General features: G+C 40.1%; 2 protein-coding genes across 8 annotated transcripts in view; one reads left to right on the top strand and one right to left on the bottom strand.

Moving 5' to 3' along the window:
- Positions 1-18,868, bottom strand: part of KCNIP1 (potassium voltage-gated channel interacting protein 1) — a 573,342-nt gene that overhangs the window by 541,667 nt on the left and 12,807 nt on the right. The window lies entirely within an intron of this gene.
- Positions 1-18,868, top strand: part of LCP2 (lymphocyte cytosolic protein 2) — a 38,655-nt gene that overhangs the window by 13,197 nt on the left and 6,590 nt on the right. Inside the window, 12 exon segments of the mRNA XM_081851917.1 lie at positions 3,608-3,673; positions 5,359-5,393; positions 7,034-7,071; positions 11,212-11,404; positions 11,771-11,874; positions 12,425-12,494; positions 12,997-13,071; positions 14,400-14,412; positions 14,414-14,419; positions 14,524-14,619; positions 16,622-16,652; positions 17,261-17,277. Coding sequence (XP_081708043.1) covers positions 3,608-3,673; positions 5,359-5,393; positions 7,034-7,071; positions 11,212-11,404; positions 11,771-11,874; positions 12,425-12,494; positions 12,997-13,071; positions 14,400-14,412; positions 14,414-14,419; positions 14,524-14,619; positions 16,622-16,652; positions 17,261-17,277 — 744 coding nt within the window.

Below are 18,868 nucleotides of genomic sequence, written 5' to 3'. Positions count from 1 at the left end.
CTCTGGAGTGTAGGAGTATAGTTACAAGAAAGGAGATTACAATTAAACATCAGGAAGAACTTTCCACCTGCAAGAGCGTCCAGCAGTGGAATGGACTTCCTCAGAAGGTGGTGGATTCTCCCTTGGAGGTTTTAAAGCAGAGGCTAGATGGCCATCTGTCATAGATGCTTTAGTTGAGATTCCTGCATTGCAGGGGGTTGGACTAGATGACCCTCAGAATTCTTTCCAACTCTACAATCTATTATTCTACATATCAATAATAATAATCACATTCAGATCGTGCCCAACTGTGAACCCGTATCTATTGAATGTGTTTTTAACAGTGTTAACATATTTGCTATAATATATGTTAACATATTTGCTGTAATCGTTTGGTTACAGTATTCTGAATCAGCTGAAGTTTACAAATACTCTTCAAATGCAAGCCCACAGAAAACATGTTACAGTCATCTGAACAAGCTGTTACCATGGCTAGATTTGACATCTCTAAGAACAAACATCACTGGCATACCAGACCCAGGTACCAAAGGTATTTTTGGTTACCACTGAGATGTCTAGGATCAAGGATTAATCCAAGAGAACACCCAACTGTACATCTGAGTCTTCAACAGGAGTGCAAACCAATCTGAGATAGGTTAACTTTTGTTCCTTGATCAATTTGGGGTAGGTTAGGGTGACAGATACATAAAAAAGGAAAAATTACTACACGCAGCACAATAAACAAAGGAATTTGCTTCCACAAGATGTAGTGACCAACACCAACTTAGAAGGTTTTAAAATGACAATAAGGTTACTAGCATCTTCTAATTACGATGGCTTTATTTTACCTGCAGTATCAGAGACAGTAAGTCTCTGAATACCAGTTGCTGGAGTACAGAAGAAAGAGAGTCAATAGTACATCATCCCTACTTATTGGCCTCATATGCACATTCAGGTGCCCGTTACGAAAACAGGATGCTAGACTAGATAGGCCTTTGGTGTTATGAAGTAGTCAGGCTCTTCTTATGTTTTATTATTGTTACCATAACATGATCTTTATTTTTCATAATTCTAGTACTTAAATAACAAAAAATAACATGTTTTCAAATCCTGATGTTTATAACAATGTTTATATATATACTGATGTAATTGCAAGTTCAAAACAATTAAAATAACATTTAACATTTTAATTACTTGTTTCTGTAATAATCAGTAAAAAGATTTGATAGTAATCAGTAAAAATATTCTAGTTCACTTCAAAACTACTTCATCCTGTCTTTTCTCCTTGCTTCTTATGCAATGAGTTAATAGCCATATAGGCCAACACCCACATTTTGTCCAGCCACTCTTTTAATGAAGATAAATTTGAGGCTTCCAACATGAATTAACCTTGTATTTCTGTAACTTACTAATTCTTTAGACTCATCCCAAAAAATATTTTAGCTGGTGTGCATTCCTTGCATGAATGATAATATTTGTAGAAGGGTAAATGTCATTAAATAAATTAAAAGATTTTATGTTGGGTTTCAGGTAATATCATAATTGCACAACACTATTAAAATGATGTTATTGCATTCATGAGCTTGCAGAAGTTATTCTAACATGGAAACAAAGCCATCAACGGTTTCAGTAAAAGGAGGTAGCATGTTTTGACACTACTTCAATAAACGCTTCAAGCATTCAAGGGATTTTCCTCAGACTGGCTGTTTACAGCAGCAAGTGTATGTCTACATCACCTCTCATGACTCACTTCATAGAAGCTCTGTTAAAAGCCTCATTCCCAGTTATGAAGGAACACAAAGATCAGGAATTAATGGGGTTTTACGCAAACAGCTCTCAGTTGTCTTTCTATGATTTCTAGCTGTTTCTTGGAGTAGGAATTGGTGAATGAGAACATGTGCACAAATCCTACTGTGGGGGTTGACAGGACAAGGAGGCAAATTAAAATGGTTAGGATGAGGAATGCTATGAAATGTTCCTACAAGAGAACATGAGGGACATCACTATAAGGCTAGTAGCATCTGATGTATGAGATACTTAGTTCTAAGAAGGGGGGAAAGTGCAGGATAAACTGTGGACAGCATAGCAGAGCCTATGATGAGGAATTAACGGGGTGGGGGGAGAAATAACCAAATATTAAGTGAAGGCAACAACTTTCCATTTGCACAAGCTGCCTGCACAGGATTACTGGCAATTCCCACTGCAGATCCCACACCCCAGGCCTTTATGGGGGTCCTCAAACCCTCACAGGAGACTTTGACGGAAGCCACAGGGATCTGCAGTGGGGAGGAAGGATGTGAAAAACCCCTCGCACAGTACTGAGTACAACTGTGTGTGTGTTTGTCCAGCATGACTAAACCCACTTGTGGTGAATGGAACATGCCAGAGCGCATGGAAACACCATTTACCTTCCTGCCACAGGAGTACCTATTTATCTACTAGCGCTGGTATGCTTTCAAACTGCTAGGTTGGCAGGAGCTGGGACAAAGCAACGGGAGCTCACCCTGTCACATGGATTCGAACTGCCAACCTTAGGATCAGCAATCCCAAGAGGCTCAGTGGTTTAGACCCTAACCCATTTGCAAATCACACAAATCCATGGTTTAGTGTGTTTTGCAAAGGCAGGAATGAGCTGCAACAAGCCTGCAACTTGCACATTACACCCTCCCCTGTCCTTCCACATGGCTGAAGAGAGAACTTCAGAAACTTCTACATTTAGTTAACCACAGTTTCACCCTTATACACAATTGTGGTTAATACCTAGCTTCTTAATACCTTAAGAAACCAGTTTGAAGCTGGGTGTTTGAAATAAACTAGAGATCTAATCTTAGTTTTTTATGCCAAATTACACAACAACTATGGTTAAAGGAAAGCAAATGATCCCAGCTGTGCAAGAGGAAGAGATGGGATGAAAGCATTACTGAGACTCTCTGTGGCTCATCCCTGCTCATGCATGTTACACTAATCCATGGTTTAGCATAACTTGAGAAAGAAGACAATGTGTTGTTCGTCTATGACAGGCATGGCCAAACTTGGCCCTCCAGCTGTTTTGGGACTACAACTCCCATCATCCCTAGCTAACAGGACCAGTGATCAGGGATGATGGGAATTGTAGTCCCAAAATAGCTGGAGGGCCAAGTTTGGCCATGCCTGGTCTATGAAAACAACATGTATTTAATGCATGGGGTTTCTACCTTATTATTTGTTTTCTTTTCTCTTTTAGTAGCAATGTGCCAAAGCTGCCATGCTCTGCACTGAGTTTACTAATTGCTTCGTTTTGGTGTTAAAATTATTCTAATGTCATAGCTCCACTTAACAGCAGGTTTATCTGTTCGCATGAAATTGAGAAAAACATATATTTTGTTGTCTCTGTCTTTCATTCCTCTGCTAAAAAAGAAATCATTCTTATATTCAACCGTTTGAATTTACCACATTAAAACAAATAAGAAAAACTAGGACAAAATGCACCTTTTATTCTCATTATTTTTAACCATAGACCTGAGCATGTGCTTAACTTTTTCCCATTGACGTTAATAAAAATGCTTAACTTTGGCTGAATTGTACAATACAACTGAGATTCTCCTTCCAACATATTGACTTGCTCTAATAACACATTTTTTTACCTTAGAATTCTAAGCAAGTTAAGTCAGGAAATAAACCGACATGAAGAAAGAAAAAGTTTTTTTCCAAAAAGGTAGGGAAATTGTTCTGTATTTTTTTTCTTGTTACAACAGTAAATGAGTTCTTTTTTTAATTTCTTGGAGTAGAAATTGGTGAATGAGAACATAATCAAATTTAACCGTGGGGTGAAGGAAAAAAGGCCACTATATTTAAATGAGATGTGGAGGAGGAGCAAACAGGTGACCATGTACACCTTCGAAAACTAATTGTATAACTTAATTTGAATACATTAAATATGGTTTCCATACTCCATGAATGAATAGAAAAAACAAGTCCAAAATTTCAGAAGACCCAATGAACCCAGATATTTATTCTAGAATCCCAAATGAGTGTGATTGAGATGCTTTCTGTTTAAATGGTTTGTAGATCATTAGTGCATGGAATGCCTTTTACCTGCTGTGGCTGGTACATCATCTGCCATTCTTGAACAGGGATAGTCTGGCCATGATGGGCCATGCACCGGAAACCGCAGGACTTGATTACTGGAATGAACTCTACATGGGGCTACCCTTGGGCCTGATCCAGAGGCTCCAGCTGATGCAAAAAGCTGCATCTAGACTGCTGCCAGACTGTTGCCAGCATATAAATCAGACGCTCAGAAATTTGCATTAGCTGTCCATACACCACCAAGCCAGGTTCAAGGTCCTTGTATTAAATTACAAGGGCCTTAACAATTTGGGTCGAAAACTGCCTAATCCTTTATATCCCTGCTTGATCACTGACAACTTTAGGGGAGTCACTGTTCCTACACACCAGGAGCAGTGTGTTTAGCATTGTAGACTGAATTTTCTGGAACTTCCTTCAAGTTGGGGTCAGACCCTTCGTACTGAATTTCCATTGTCTATGGAAGACTTCTTCTTCTCCTTCTTCTTCTTCCTCCTCCTCCTCCTCCTCCTCTTGCAGGCTTTTAAACTGAAGCAGGCTTTTTAACTGATTTTGTTGTTTTAAATACAGTATATACCGTATATTTTTTCTGTATTGTATCCTTGTAAACCACTTCAGAGGTTATTGTGGTTTGTATATATCCCAGAGGAGCACATTGGGCTACTTGAACTGAGAACGGTTTGCTGGGGCAGTCAGTTGCTCCTGCTTTAAAATGCTACTTCTGAGGTTTTAGCTTTTAAAAAAGAGAAACTTATTTCCCCCTCAATGTTCATGGGAGGAGCACTGGCCTCAAACAGCTTGTTGTTCAAAACTGCAAAACAAGATACTCATTTGTGATTTTACTGTATTTGCTCAAAGGAAGTATCTGAGGCAGCAACAAGAAGCTGTAGGATACCTCTGATTGTTGCTAAAAACATCAGTCCTCTATTTATTCCTTGCTTTCCTCCCTGGCAACAAAGTAATACCAAACACACGTGTCAGTGTGCTGCAAAGTTTTTTGCCTCACAAAACTACAGGCAGCAAAGAGGGGCAGAGTTGGGGAATCTCACAGGACAGTGGCAAATGGCATCTGTTTAACGACACAACCTTATTCTTCCAGGTGTTATGTTATGGATCTTTTGCACTTTGCCAGGATTTTACATGTTATCATTTTAGGCACTGTATTTTGGCACGTTTTGCCTAAATGATGTCGGTTAAAATGCACATTTATTTGGATACATGATGGCTAGGTATTATAATGCTCACCTCAAATATATTCAATTTATAATTGAAATATGAACTATTAACTTTCTCATTTTCCTCCCAAAATTGCAGCAGGTCACAAACACAGAAGGTACCTGAAAATCCAGGTAAATACACTGCCAATTTATATCTGTGTCCACTTTCCAGATATTTAGAAGCCACCCTCTTCAAATTCAGTTTTGTTCTGTAGTGTTCTATGGATTGGATCCAGACTAGCAGAGCAATCCAAACTACAGGAAGACATTGTAATTTACACCATGGTAGACTGTGCTGGTGCAGACTTTTTTTAGAAGCAGTCCAAGACTAGCGGAGGAGAAACTGAATGTTTAAAATTGAGTTTGACTTGCACCACCCTTTTTGCCACTTAATTTCCACTGGGTTGCTAGGTTACATGACCTGAATGGAGTTTGGAATAAGAGTTTGGATATACACTGTGTTGGTTTTCCATTCAGCAGAAGCAGCTGAGCCAGAATAGAAGACTCACACAGTGTATGTACAGTTGAGCCAGGACAGCAGACTTTAGCCAACATAGCGCCAGCTGAGCCCAGGCTCAGCCAGAAATCCACCTTTTCCAAACCCCTCTCATCCCAACAAATCATTGGTTTTGATTGCTCCCTAAGTTAATTGCATTTAGTTCCTATTAAAATCAATGGGACTTAAGTCATGTCTAACTTTTCACATTTATTTCAGGGGAGCCTAAATGCAAGTTTTAAATGGATCAAACCTTTTCTTATTCAGTGGGGAAATATATAACATGCTGGTGTTTATAAACAAAATGTAGCACAAGAAAAACTGATCCCTAGTAATGTACACAGAATTTATAATTCTCCTTATGCTAATTCTTATATATTTTCAAAGAAGCAATTGTACACTCATGCAGTTGTAAAGCTGCTCAAGAAGCCTAGTGTGGAGTTACATTTTTCACTTAATAAGGCAATATCTGCATGGGCCCTCTTTGCCTCTGTACTCCATCCTCATGCTGGCTTTCCCCCCTTCTCTCAAAAGAGGAAGTCTTTGTTGTTTCCTGTTATGTGGTATGGTTACCAGGACCAAGAAGCCAGAAACTTGACACTGGTTTAAGATCCTAACTTGTTTTTATCCTGGTGACTATAGAGAAAGGAAAGGGCAGCATGAGGATAGAGCACAAAGGAACAAGGATCATGCATACCACAGCTTATTAAGCCAAGGTATGAACCTCAGCTCTGGGCCTGGGCCATACAGTGAAAGTGCTTCTTTTGAAATCTCATATAGCCAAAACAATCCTTTTACAGAGCATACGGTCAGATTTTAACGTGATTTTTACGACGCTAGAATTTACTGTTAAGGTTTTATCTTAACATATATGCCAATTGATGATTGGTGCCAGAGCTGCAGAATTGAATACTTTATTAAATTCCCTAGTGTAAATTGGATCATGTGCACATGAAAGTAATTTTTGACCTAATATTTCATGTTTTATTTGATAGAGATCATTATATATTAATCACACATGTGTTGGTTATCTAAAATTTGCTGAGTTGTGCATCTGGAACTGTCCTTATTTTCCCATTCATATGACAATATGTGTGAAATGAACATCATCAAACAATACCCAGAGAGCTTTTATATCACTTTATACAATGTTTCTCAACTGAGGTGACTGACCAGGTAATATGTTTGCATGTGTAGTTATTTAATTGTTAATTGTAAAACCATCATGAACTTGGAGATTTATAGCTGCTGTGTGATTTTTGTTGCCTTTCCATAGAATATAGACAGGATGAAGGTGATGGTTGGTCTTCCTTTGTAAGTATTTTTTATCAACACTACAAATGTATTCAGCTTAAAAGAATGACATGGCAAATATCACTGCACTCATATGTTCCTCTTTAGAGGCATCCAATGTAGGTTGTTTTTTTATTTGGTTTTCTTAAAATAATATTTATTAACATTTTAAAGACTGTAAAAGAAAGACAAAGAATTAAACAAAACAATACAATGCAAAAACAAAAACACCACACAACACCAACCCCCAAACATTAAATTAACAAAACCAAACAAACACAATTTAAAACACATCTAATAAGTTCAGTATCTTAATTTTCATTTACTTGTTTCAATGACCTCACACCTCCCTTTTTGTATTCCAGTTTAATTAACTGTTTCAGCAATTCCTTTCCATCTTCCTCTGTTTTCTGTCCTGTAATTTATCTTAGCATATTCTAACCTTATTTTTCCCTTTAATATATAATTGTCTTAACATATTTTAACTTTATTTTCCCTTTTATACTCTAATAATCTATTTGTACTTAATTCCTTGTAACATTTCTACTAAAGCCATATAGCTCCTTTCCAACATTTTTCTAACACTCATTAATTTTACAATATTTTTATAAATAGTCTTTAAACTATTTCCAATCTTCTTCCACCAACTCTTCTCCCTGGTCCCAGATTCTGCCAGTCATATCCGCCAATTCCCTATAGTCCATCAACCTAGTGATCTTCTGTCCGATGCTCTTAACTCTTTTCCAAGTCCCTTCTGCGAGTCTTCTTCATATTTATACATGAACTTTACTTTGTCTTCCACTCATCTTATTTTCATTTTCCTTCCTTTGAGGCTAAAGAGTAGATCTCGGGGAAACTCCCACCTAAAGATGATTTTATTCCTTCTCGACAGGGCAACCAAAACTCCGTAGTTAAATCTAAGATCCGAAAGGTATTTCAGGATGTCTTTCAAAATTTCCACTCTTGACTGTTGTTCTTCTAAGTTCCTCTGGTATTTCCAACAGTCTCTTATTTTGTTCTTCTCTTTTTTCCTTCCTCTTCCAAGTCCAAGAGCCCTCACAGTTTTAACCTCTTCTTGACCCAAGTCCCGGTCCCAAAAGTCATCAAATTCCTGTGTAGGGAAATCTATCAAACTTTCCTTCTCCAGTTCAGGTAGGGCTCTGATCCTCGAAATCTGATTTTCTTTAAATTCATTCATAGCAGGCATCAACTTTTGATCATCAAATTGCATCTGTAAGGCTGGGACTCTCTCTCTCTCTCCAATTGTGTTACTTTAGGTTCAACGGCAATAACTTTCTCCCTAGCCTTCTCCACAGTTTGCCATGTCAAAGAAGATTCCTGTGTCAGTTTCTAAATAGTTTCTATATTGGTGTTCACTTTTTGTCCCAAATTGTCAATTTTGGTGGTTACCACATCCACCTTTTTGTGAAGCTGTTCCAATGAGTCACTTATCTTGCATAATACATCCACTAAGGCCTCTTCTGTCAACATTCTTAACCGATTCAAGGTCCCCAGAATCTCACAGGTTTTTATCTTGCAGCTGGAGATTCCCCCAGCTCAACTCTTGTGACAGTTTCAAAAGCTTCCTCTAGAGGGAAACAGTTCCTCTAGAGGGAAACAGTTTCTATTTGTATTAGTCCTTTTAAACTCAATTCAAACAATAAAGTTAGTTTCAATTTTCTGTTACTTTTACTCCTTTTTAAACGCAGACGGAGACCATGGAAACAATGTATTCCTCTTATTTAACTGTCAGTGAACGTTCTAATCACGGTCAGTCTTGTTGGCAGCCCATTTCCAGGATCGGAGCGGTGGTATATTAACTCTGTTCGCTCTCTCCTGCAGGTATACTCGGTCCAAAACTTTCCCCCCTCTTTTCCTGCCACCAAGAGGGGTTTAGTGTTTTTTACTGATGGAAATTTAGTCCTTTACAATAGGCTTTCCGAGACTTCAGCTTGCATCCTCATTGCTTCAATCTATTTACAAAAGGGGAAGGTGGACTTCCTGTTTTAGACCTCCCCGTTTTGGCACCAAATTAAGACGTTTAAAAATCCAATTCTCAGCTCTACTCACGGGTAGTTGCTTTGAGATCAAATTGTCTACAGGAAAAAGTCAGCGCTCTCCGGCAACAGCTATGCGGCTTCGCTCTGTGGAAGAAGCAGTCAATTCGAAGCACCATGCCGCTCACCCCATGTCGCTCCGGATCCCCAAAACCGGGTCTCCCCGCGAGTAGGGGAGGCGCAAAAGGTGCCAGCCGAATCCCACGTTCACAGGCTTCACCTGCCTGTGATTTCTAGTGGGTCTCCGCCTTCGCCGTGGCGGCCAGACCCAGATTTCCACGAGGCAAATTCCTCCCGATCAGAGGAATTCAGCCATTACCGGAGGCGCTAACCCGGAAGTAGGTTAACCCAATGTAGGTTGTTTGGGGGCTGAAGCTGCTATTGAAACTTGACAAAATAAAAAATAAGATTTCTTCAACTTTTTAAGATAGATGGAGTAAACATCCTTGATTATCTCATTCTCTGGGACTGTTCAGAAAGGCCAGCTGCTTGCCTATTCTACAGGTTCAAGGAAATAGAGGCATGTTTGAAGGGGGCACATATGAAAATAATATATTTCCAATTAACTGTTTACCAATGTTTCACTGGAGGTCCAGTCTGAGAAATCTTATCCGATTTGCACAATTAAATGCCTGAGGCAGATATAACTGAATCCTAGAGCTCAAAAGACAAGTGCCATAGGAGTTCACCTATGAGGGTTTTGTTCTCTTCTCTTCTTCTCTGATACCCTGATGTTGCATCTGAGTATATGAAGGCACAAGAGGGCATGTTCATGTGAACACTCTGTGTTCATACACAAGCCCCACCCACTACCCCAGTGTCCCTGTGTGTATTGCTCTGTGTGCTCAGTCCATGACAGGGAAGGTCTGCAGGGGCATTTACTCATATTTCCTTGAATGTGAATGGAGGGTCTAAAAATGTAATCAGAGGGGTCAAAGTCAAGAAGAGTACGTGTTTCAAGGCAGCATCCATTAAAAAAGTAGGGACTAGGCAAAGGGTATTATTCAACAAAGTGTTGCACAGAGTAGACCCATTGAGATTAATGAACATAATATATTAATTATAATAGGTCTCTTCACAGTAAGACGTAGTTGAATACAGCCCAAAGTTCCAGAAACAAGTTGCTCACGTTGATCAAACTTTTGGGCCTTAACTTTATACGGCCTGGTCTTCTGAGACTGGATACTCAGACTGACTGGATGTGCAGGCTGACTGGATGCTCAGGCAGGCTAGCATTGTAGCCTAAATAGCACTATAAATCCCCAAGCTGAGTATACCAGATTCACATAGGAACAAGAGCATCAGTGTGGCTGCTGGGAGCTCTGGGTTGAGACCCGTTCCCTAGCTCTCTGCAGACACTTGTACTACAACTCAAACTTCTTCTAATATACAGGCTAAAGTGGTACCCAATAAACAATCTGCTGGTGGCTGGTGTATAGAGCTCCCAGATAGCTACAGTCCTGCAGTATCAGATGCAGTATCGTTGCTGATGGAAGTGATTAGGTTTTCCTTCTGCAAAAACAGCTGGCCTTCAGCCTGTCTGCTGTGTATCCAAGTGATGTGCCCACCAGCTTAAGCCTTCTTGCCAGCCTCATATCACGTTTCTTGATTCAGTAGATTGCTGGTATACTAAATTGAACAAAATGTATTTTTCCCTCCTCTGCAACACTAACACTGTTCTAATGTAATGTTATACAGCAGGTGTAGCCAACATGGTGCCATCTAGATGTCTTGGAGTGAAATTCCCATCAGCACCAGCCAGTGTGGCCAGTGGTCAGGGATGATGGGGGTTGTAGTCCACATCTGAAGGCCCCTAGGTTGGCTATCCCTGCTGTACACAAAAGTAGGATGCCTCCAAGAAGACACTAGTCTTCTTTGCTGTAACACCATCAAAACACAATCACTTGTAAACAATTCCCATTTATTCAAACCTGTGAGTTTTTTATGTATCATTCTTCCCCAATTTAAATGAATAAGGCTTTGTTACAATTTCTCATGAACTCTAGAATTCACTTTCATTCAGCAATGGAAAGCACAGGGATGTAACAATACAACCTCGCTACATTAAGATATTTTTGACAGTCTGATACTTCTGTTTTGACAGGATGAAAGTGATGATGATTATGAAAGCCCAGATGACCCGGAGCATGAAGATGGTGTGGACTATGAAACACCCAATGATCAAGATGGTGCTGAAGATGAAGCAGATTATGAACCTCCTCCATCAAATGATGATGACACACACCGAAACACCTTATTTCCTCCCACTTTAATACCAGCTGCCTCAGAATACATAGGTAACCATGTTAAATGTTCTTTCACACTTTTCATTTATGAAATGCATTAGAGAGTATTGTCTAGTTTTGGGAAGGAGACACAGAAAAAAAAATTGTTTTCTAAATACCAACTCTTATTGGCAATTTTAAAATAATTCATTTTGAAACTTCATTTTACTTGAGCTTTCCTAACATTTTTGTGCCCCCTTCTGGGTAAACCAACTACAAGCTTGAAAATGTGCTTTATTTCCTGAATGGATTAATTTAGTTCTCTCAAATGACGTCTCAAAGTATATAAAGATGTGTCTTTTTAATGAGATCAAGCAAGAAGGATTCCCACCCACCCCATATATTCTGTTATTTTGTTAATGTTATTCCTTTCTTCAGATCGACATCCGGCAGAAAGGTCTAAAATATCTACTCAGCCTCCCATTCCACCAAAAAGGCCTGAATCTTCCCCTGTACCACCAAGTGGAGGCAGAAGCCCTGGGGTAGGTTCCATTGGTGCAAAAAGAATGTACTGTTTCATTTTGTATTTATTTTTTTCCTGGGGATTAAGTGCATAGCAAACCACAGTCAATCAGTGAGGAACTGCTACACAACTGTGTATCAGCTTTGGAAAAGCCTTTTTAATACCTTACCAGAATAATTCACCAGCCCTATTTCTTAAAATGTCACCAGTTGTTTGCATTATTTTGTTGTAGTTGGCCAGTATCTAGTATGGCCAGATTACACTGCACACGTCAATCAGCGCTGGACTAGCAAAACAAAAACAAAAAATTCAGCATGTTTCAAAATTGTGTAGATTCACAACCCTAGTTTAACTGGAAATAGATCCAGACATGGGGGGGGGGGTGGAGGAAGTAAAACAGGAAAGCAACAGTTCTGTGATACAGATCTGTGATACAGATCTGTGATACTTGGTTATTTTGAACACTGGTTGGCAGCTATGAAATACCTTCAAATAATCTCAATAGATTAAAATCAAGTCTGTAATTACCATTCTGCTAGACACAGTATTTACTAAATCTATTACTTTAGCAGCCACATTTCCTTTCTCCTTCAAGCAATAATGAGAGTATCAGAGAAAAAAGCATCAAACCCTTTACACGTAAGTGCTTTCATTTAACCTTTTAAAAACTGCATCCTTTAGTATATTTACATTGCTTTAAACATAAAGCATTATTTTTACATCTGTCCTTCCAGCTTTTCCCACAACCTGCAACTAATTGTTGAACATTTTTTTATTTTAACTCTAAAAAGGAATATTACTTTATAAGAATTACTGAAATACTGTGCTGAAATTCATATCCAGATAGCTGTCAGGAATTCACTTCACTTAGAAGTGAAGCAGGCCCCAAGATTTTTATGTTTTCAGTGTTGAAAGCTTTAATTTTTTTCCAAATTGTCCCAAATTAGTCAACTTTATTTCTGCCATTCTTAATTCTTCTTTTTTTAAGCTTTTAATACTATTTTATGATCTGTGTTATGTTTTCTACCGGATAACTATAAACTGCTTGAGTATTCTCTGAATGTAAAGGGGTTTTAAAAGTCTAAAATAAAGTATTAGCGCCAAGTTTAACAAAATATTTTTTGTTTCTCACTGTCACCAGCTCCCATAGATCGAAGCAAAAAGCCCTCACTGGAAAAATCTGGGCCTCCATTTGACAGAGACATCCTACGATCAGGTAGGCATTGGTTCATAGCTATAAACTGCCAGACATTGTACAAAGCACTAAAATAAGCTGACCATAAATGGGGAAACAAAATAAAAAAATTCCTTCCAGTAGCACCTTTGACACCAACTAAGTTTGTGATTGGTATGAGCTTTAGTGTGCATGCACACTTCTTCAGATACACTGAAACAGAAGCCACCAGACCCTTATATATAGTGAGAGGGTGGGGAGGGGTTTTACTCAGAAGGGTGGTGCGAATGGGTGTGGTTGCTACCACACCTATCAGCCAATCACCCATTCCCACCACCTGACTTAAACCCCTCCCCACCCTCTCACTATATATAAGGGTCTGGTGGCTTCTGTTTCAGTGTATCTGAAGAAGTGTGCATGCACACGAAAGCTCATACCAATAACAAACTTAGTTGGTCTCTAAGGTGCTACTGGAAGGAATTTTTTTATTTTGTTTCGACTACAGCAGACCAACACAGCTACCTACCTGTAACATAAATGGGGAGGGTATGAACAAATATGTGCTGTATGTGGTGATTAGAAAGGAAAAGTAACTCACTGTAGTAGCATTTTAAGCTAAACTTCATCATTATACATTACTACCTGATTCTGAGAGATAATCAGAAAAAGGCAATCTAAAATATCAGTTAAAGTAACAGAAGTAGCAACTATTAATAAGGTGTAGTGGTGAATAGACTTGAACAATAAGACAGGCTCTCAAGACTCAGTCTTTTAGCATTTCAAATACTGCAAACTTTCCTTAGTAAGTTGCATGCTTATAAATTAATTCAGTTTAGCTTCAGTAATACAAGTATGAAATGTTTTACCTTATTGTCTCTCTAGAGGTTATCACAACATTTAAAAGCTGGTAAAAGGAAATAGATAGGGTTGACGCACTGTATATTCCTATCTTCAGACATGCCAAAGTAAAGAGAGATTTACAACTCAGTTGTCAGTGACATACTTGCTTTGTGAAAAGGAAATAATCACATGAACACATTCATTTTCAGAGATACCATATAGGATGTCTTAGATTTATGAGAGAGAGAAGAGAAAATACCACCTATTTTTGTATTCTATGCAGTAGGTTAACAAACATACTCTCAGAGTCAAATTGTGACAGTCCTAAAGTCACACAATTAAACTTGATAATGACAGTGGTCACCGATCACAACTAGCTACTTTAACTAACTTTTTTTTCTTTTTATTTCATCTTTTCAGGCAAAATGGTAAGAAATGTCTTCACTTCTACTGTATTACATTTTAATCCGTTTTAAATATATATTTTACCCTTTCATTTAATTTGACCTTCCTTTATTCCTTCCTTATAGCCTTTGACCCCTCAGCTGAGGTAAATATTTTATTTTCTGTGACACAGATTATCACAATTAACTGCTTAGCATGACAGACCAAAAGTAATCAACCCTATTCTTTGCTGTTTTTCTTTTATTTTAGAAAAGAGTTAGAAAAGATACAGAAGCCTCCAGTACCATCAGCTGATAGCTATGACAGGAACAATGCTGCCTCTAGAAGGATGCCACCACCTATAAAGTAAACCTACTTTTACAATTTTTTAAAAAAAAACTTAGTGTAAGCATACAAAATATGTAATATAGTGATTTGTTATTTCCTGACCTTCCTACTAATATATTGGTTGCATAGCTCTAATACCTAGCATGCCTTTGGTCCACTTGTCAGAAGATGAATACTCAGGCTTTTTTCTGCCATATAATAACATATTTTGCAGTGGTAGGTGGGTGGGTTCATTTTGTAATTGGAATGAAATACATTTGTAACTGAATGTTCAGGCAAAGAGTAAGGATTTAGCAGAGTCATCTTTAAAAAAGTTAAACTGGAGGAAAATGTGCAAGATTAAAGTGTTATATAGGATAAGATGACAGCCCTCTTATGGACCAGGAATTGGTTAAGAAACAAGAAAAGAGTAGGAATTAATAGGTAGTTCTCCCAATGGAAAGATGTAGGAAGTGGGTGTCCTCCAAGGTTCAGTATTGGGTTCTGTGCTTTTTAACTTGTTCATTAGTAGTTTAGAGTTAGAGGGTAAGCAGTAAGGTAGTCAGATTAGCTGATCAAATTGGTCAGAATGGTTAAAATAAAAAGGGATTATGAGGAACCTTCAAAAGGAACTTTCCAGACCAAGTGTATGGGCATTAAAATGAGAAGGTTGATTCAATATGTGGGAGTTTTCAGTTTAGGGGGAGAAGGCAAGTAACAGGAGACATGATAAAGGTGTACATTATACATGGTACAGACAAAGTGGATAGAGGGGTTTTTCCCCTTTCTCGTAATACTAGAATTTAAGGCCATCCAATGAGGCTAAATGTTGGAAAATTCAGGGCTGATACTTCCTCACTCAGCACACAGCTACACTCTGGAATTCTCTCCCACAAGATATAGTGATGGCCACCAAATTGGATGACTTTAAAAGGATCAGATAAATTAATGGAGGGCTAAGCTATTATTAAGGGACGCGGGTGGTGCTGTGGGTAAAACCTCAGTGCCTAGGACTTGCCGATCACACGGTCGGCGGTTCGAATCCCCGCGGCGTGGTGCACACCCGTCGTTCGGTCCCAGCGCCTGCCAGCCTAGCAGTTCGAAAGCACCCCTGGGTGCAAGTAGATAAATAGGGACCGCTTACCAGCTGGCTCGCCAGATGCAGCTTGTCACGCTGGCCACGTGACCCGGAAGTCTGGCCACGTGACCCGGAAGCCTATAGAGTGAGATGAGCGCACAACCCTAGAGTCTGGCAAGACTGGCCCGAATGGGCAGGGGTACCTTTACCTTTACCTTTAAGCTATTATTGAGGGTGCGGGTGGCGCTGTGGGTAAAACCTCAGTGCCTAGGACTTGCCGATCGTATGGTTGGCAGTTCGAATCCCTGCGGCGGGGTGAGCTCCCGTCTTTTGGTCCCAGCTTCTGCCCACCTAGCAGTTTGAAAGCACCCCTAAGTGCAAGTAGATAAATAGGTACCGCTTTATAGCGGGAAGGTAAATGGTGTTTCTGTGTGCTGCACTGGTGCTGGCTCGCCAGAGCAGCTTCGTAACGCTGGCCACGTGACCTGGAAGTGTCTCCGGCCAGCACTGGCCCCCGGCCTCTTAAGTGAGATGAGCGCACAACCCTAGAGTCGGACATGACTGGCCCGTACGGGCAGGGGTACCTTTACCTTTAAGCTATTACCGCTGGGGGCAGTATGCCTCTGAATACCAGCTGCTGGAAGTACAAGCGGAGAGTTGCACTTGAGTCCTGTTTGCAAGTTTCCCATAGGCACCTGGCCACTGTGAGAACAGGATGATAGCCTAGATGGGACTTCTGATCCCTCAAGGCTCTTTTATGCTCAGTGCCCAAGATGGGTGTTCCTTGCTTATAACAAACACATTTTCACCTAGAAACTAAAATTTTAAATTCTAGCCTCTTTGATGGAGGTTGACTAGGAAAATAACTAGGCAGTAAATTGCAAGCAATGTTTTTTCTTAAATATTGAGTGTACCAGCTAGTCTCATGATACATACAATTATTTTTATCTTTCTTTCCTATAGGAACAATCAGATAGCTGAAAGGAAGACAGAAGTAAGTATGCATTTTGAGAAAGTGTAGAAACTATATTTAATTTGCTACAATTGAATCTTATTTTGGGGAGAGCCAAGTGTTTAAATCTCACTGTACTTGATCTGAAAACATTCCCTGCTCCAGAAACAGAGTAGGCTCACATCTGCCTAACTTTAAGAACTACATCACATACCTTCTAATAAAACAAGCTGTTTTCCTGAATTAAGGCTAGAGAAAATGAAACTAGAGAAAATAACTATTCTAAGATGATACCTGCTGTGCCGCATGTGCATTATCTAAAAGAAGAAATAATGCTTTTTTGCCTTTAAAGCTATTTAGTTCATATGACATATGCTTATTAGGGCCATATTCAACTAAATTGTTGCACTAGCAGAAGCCAACACAATGATTCCCGCTAGCAAAACAGGACTTCCCCTCAGGACTTCCCCTCTCCACATCTGCTGGGGGGGGGTCAGGATAACCCCCAGAACAGCACACAAGAGGAGGAAAGGGAAGATTTTTCCATCAGGCAAGCACTGCTTAGTACTGCTTTGAATACAGCCCATGATAATCAGCTAATATCTTTAATTAAGTGACAACCCTAATGCTAACTTTTCTTCTTCTTTCAGATGGAAGATGGCAGTATGTAATGTATTTCTTAATTATTCCTATTACTATCATTATTGTTGATATTTATTTGAACATGCAGTTCAGCTTGCTTAGGCCTTCTTCCAGTTAGGGATGACCACTAAGGAGCTAAGTAAAAGGCTTCCCAAAAAGTTGGCAAATTTCTAAGAAAATCTGAAGGAAGAAAAAGGTGATACTAAATTCCACTTTATTTCACTGGAACTCAAACTGCTTTCAGGATTGCCACATTGGAATACTACTGGACCCATCTCCATGCGTGGAATCCTAAAATGTAATGGTAGCCAAGATTATTTTCTTTCAGCAACTGTACTCCAGAAAAATTATGTCAAACTAATCCTTAATTTGGGACACGGGTGGCACTGTGGGTAAAACCTCAGTGCCTAGGACTTGCCGATTGTATGGTTGGCGGTTCGAATCCCCGCGGCGGGGTGAGCTCCCATCTTTCGGTCCCAGCTCCTGCCCACCTAGCAGTTCGAAAGCACCCCTAAGTGCAAGTAGATAAATAGGTACCGCTTTATAGCGGGAAGGTAAACGGCGTTTCCATGTGCTGCGCTGGTGCTGGCTCGCCAGAGCAGCTTCGTCATGCTGGCCACGTGACCCAGAAGTGTCTCCGGCCAGTGCTGGCCCCCGGCCTCTTAAGTGAGATGGGCGCACAACCCTAGAGTCGGACACGACTGGCCCGTACGGGCAGGGGTACCTTTACCTTTACCTTAATCCTTAATTTATCAGTTTCAGCCGTCACTGTTATACTTCAAGAGAGTGGAAGACGTGCTCTGGTCCATGGGGTCACGAAGTGTCGGACACAACTAAATGACTAAACAACAACAACTTATTTTGATCTATAAATCCCTGAATGCTAAATACCTTGCGTGCAGTTACGCCTATCAATAGTGACCACAAGTCAGTGGTCTGCAGTCTGCTAAAATATTGAACAAGGAACATGGGGAGCTCCTCTCTTAGAACTGTGAAATCTGATCACCGTCAGGACTGGGTGAACCAAGCAAGGTCATCTTAGGAATTTTGGGCATTTTTAAGTGGCTATCAACCACTAGCATTTCAGTGTATGTTAGTGGTACCAAATTTCACCAAATAAGGAATTTGACAGCAAATCTGCAGTTTTACCAGTGTTAGTAATACACCAAGATGGATATGGAACTTAACAAAAATGGGCAGATTTTATCATCAATTCAGAAATCTTCCTGGATGCTGTGGTTCTCACTGTATATTCACAGAGGTCAGGGGTGTAGGAAGGGGGGGCAGAGGGGGCGGGCCACCCTGGGTGCCACTTTGGGAGGGGTGACAAGATGGCCCCTGCTTTCCCCCAGCTGTAGAGCGGCCGAGGGCGCACGGAGTCTGTATGGGCGCACGGCAGCCTATACGGACAAGTGGCAGACCATATGGCCGCCGTGCACAAGTGGCATCCCATACAGACTGCGCATGTGCAGCATCCCGTACGGTCGCCACACATGCGCAGTCCGTATGGGTAGCCGCTTGCACGGCATCCATACGGGATGCCGCTCACAAGCGGCAGCCCATATAGACTGCACATGTGCGGCATTCTATACAGATGCACATGCAGGATGCCACAC

Source organism: Podarcis erhardii, assembly GCF_964252035.2.
Source record: "Podarcis erhardii genome assembly, chromosome: 2".
NCBI lineage: Eukaryota > Metazoa > Chordata > Lepidosauria > Squamata > Lacertidae > Podarcis > Podarcis erhardii.
This window is presented reverse-complemented; position numbering and strand designations above follow the sequence as displayed.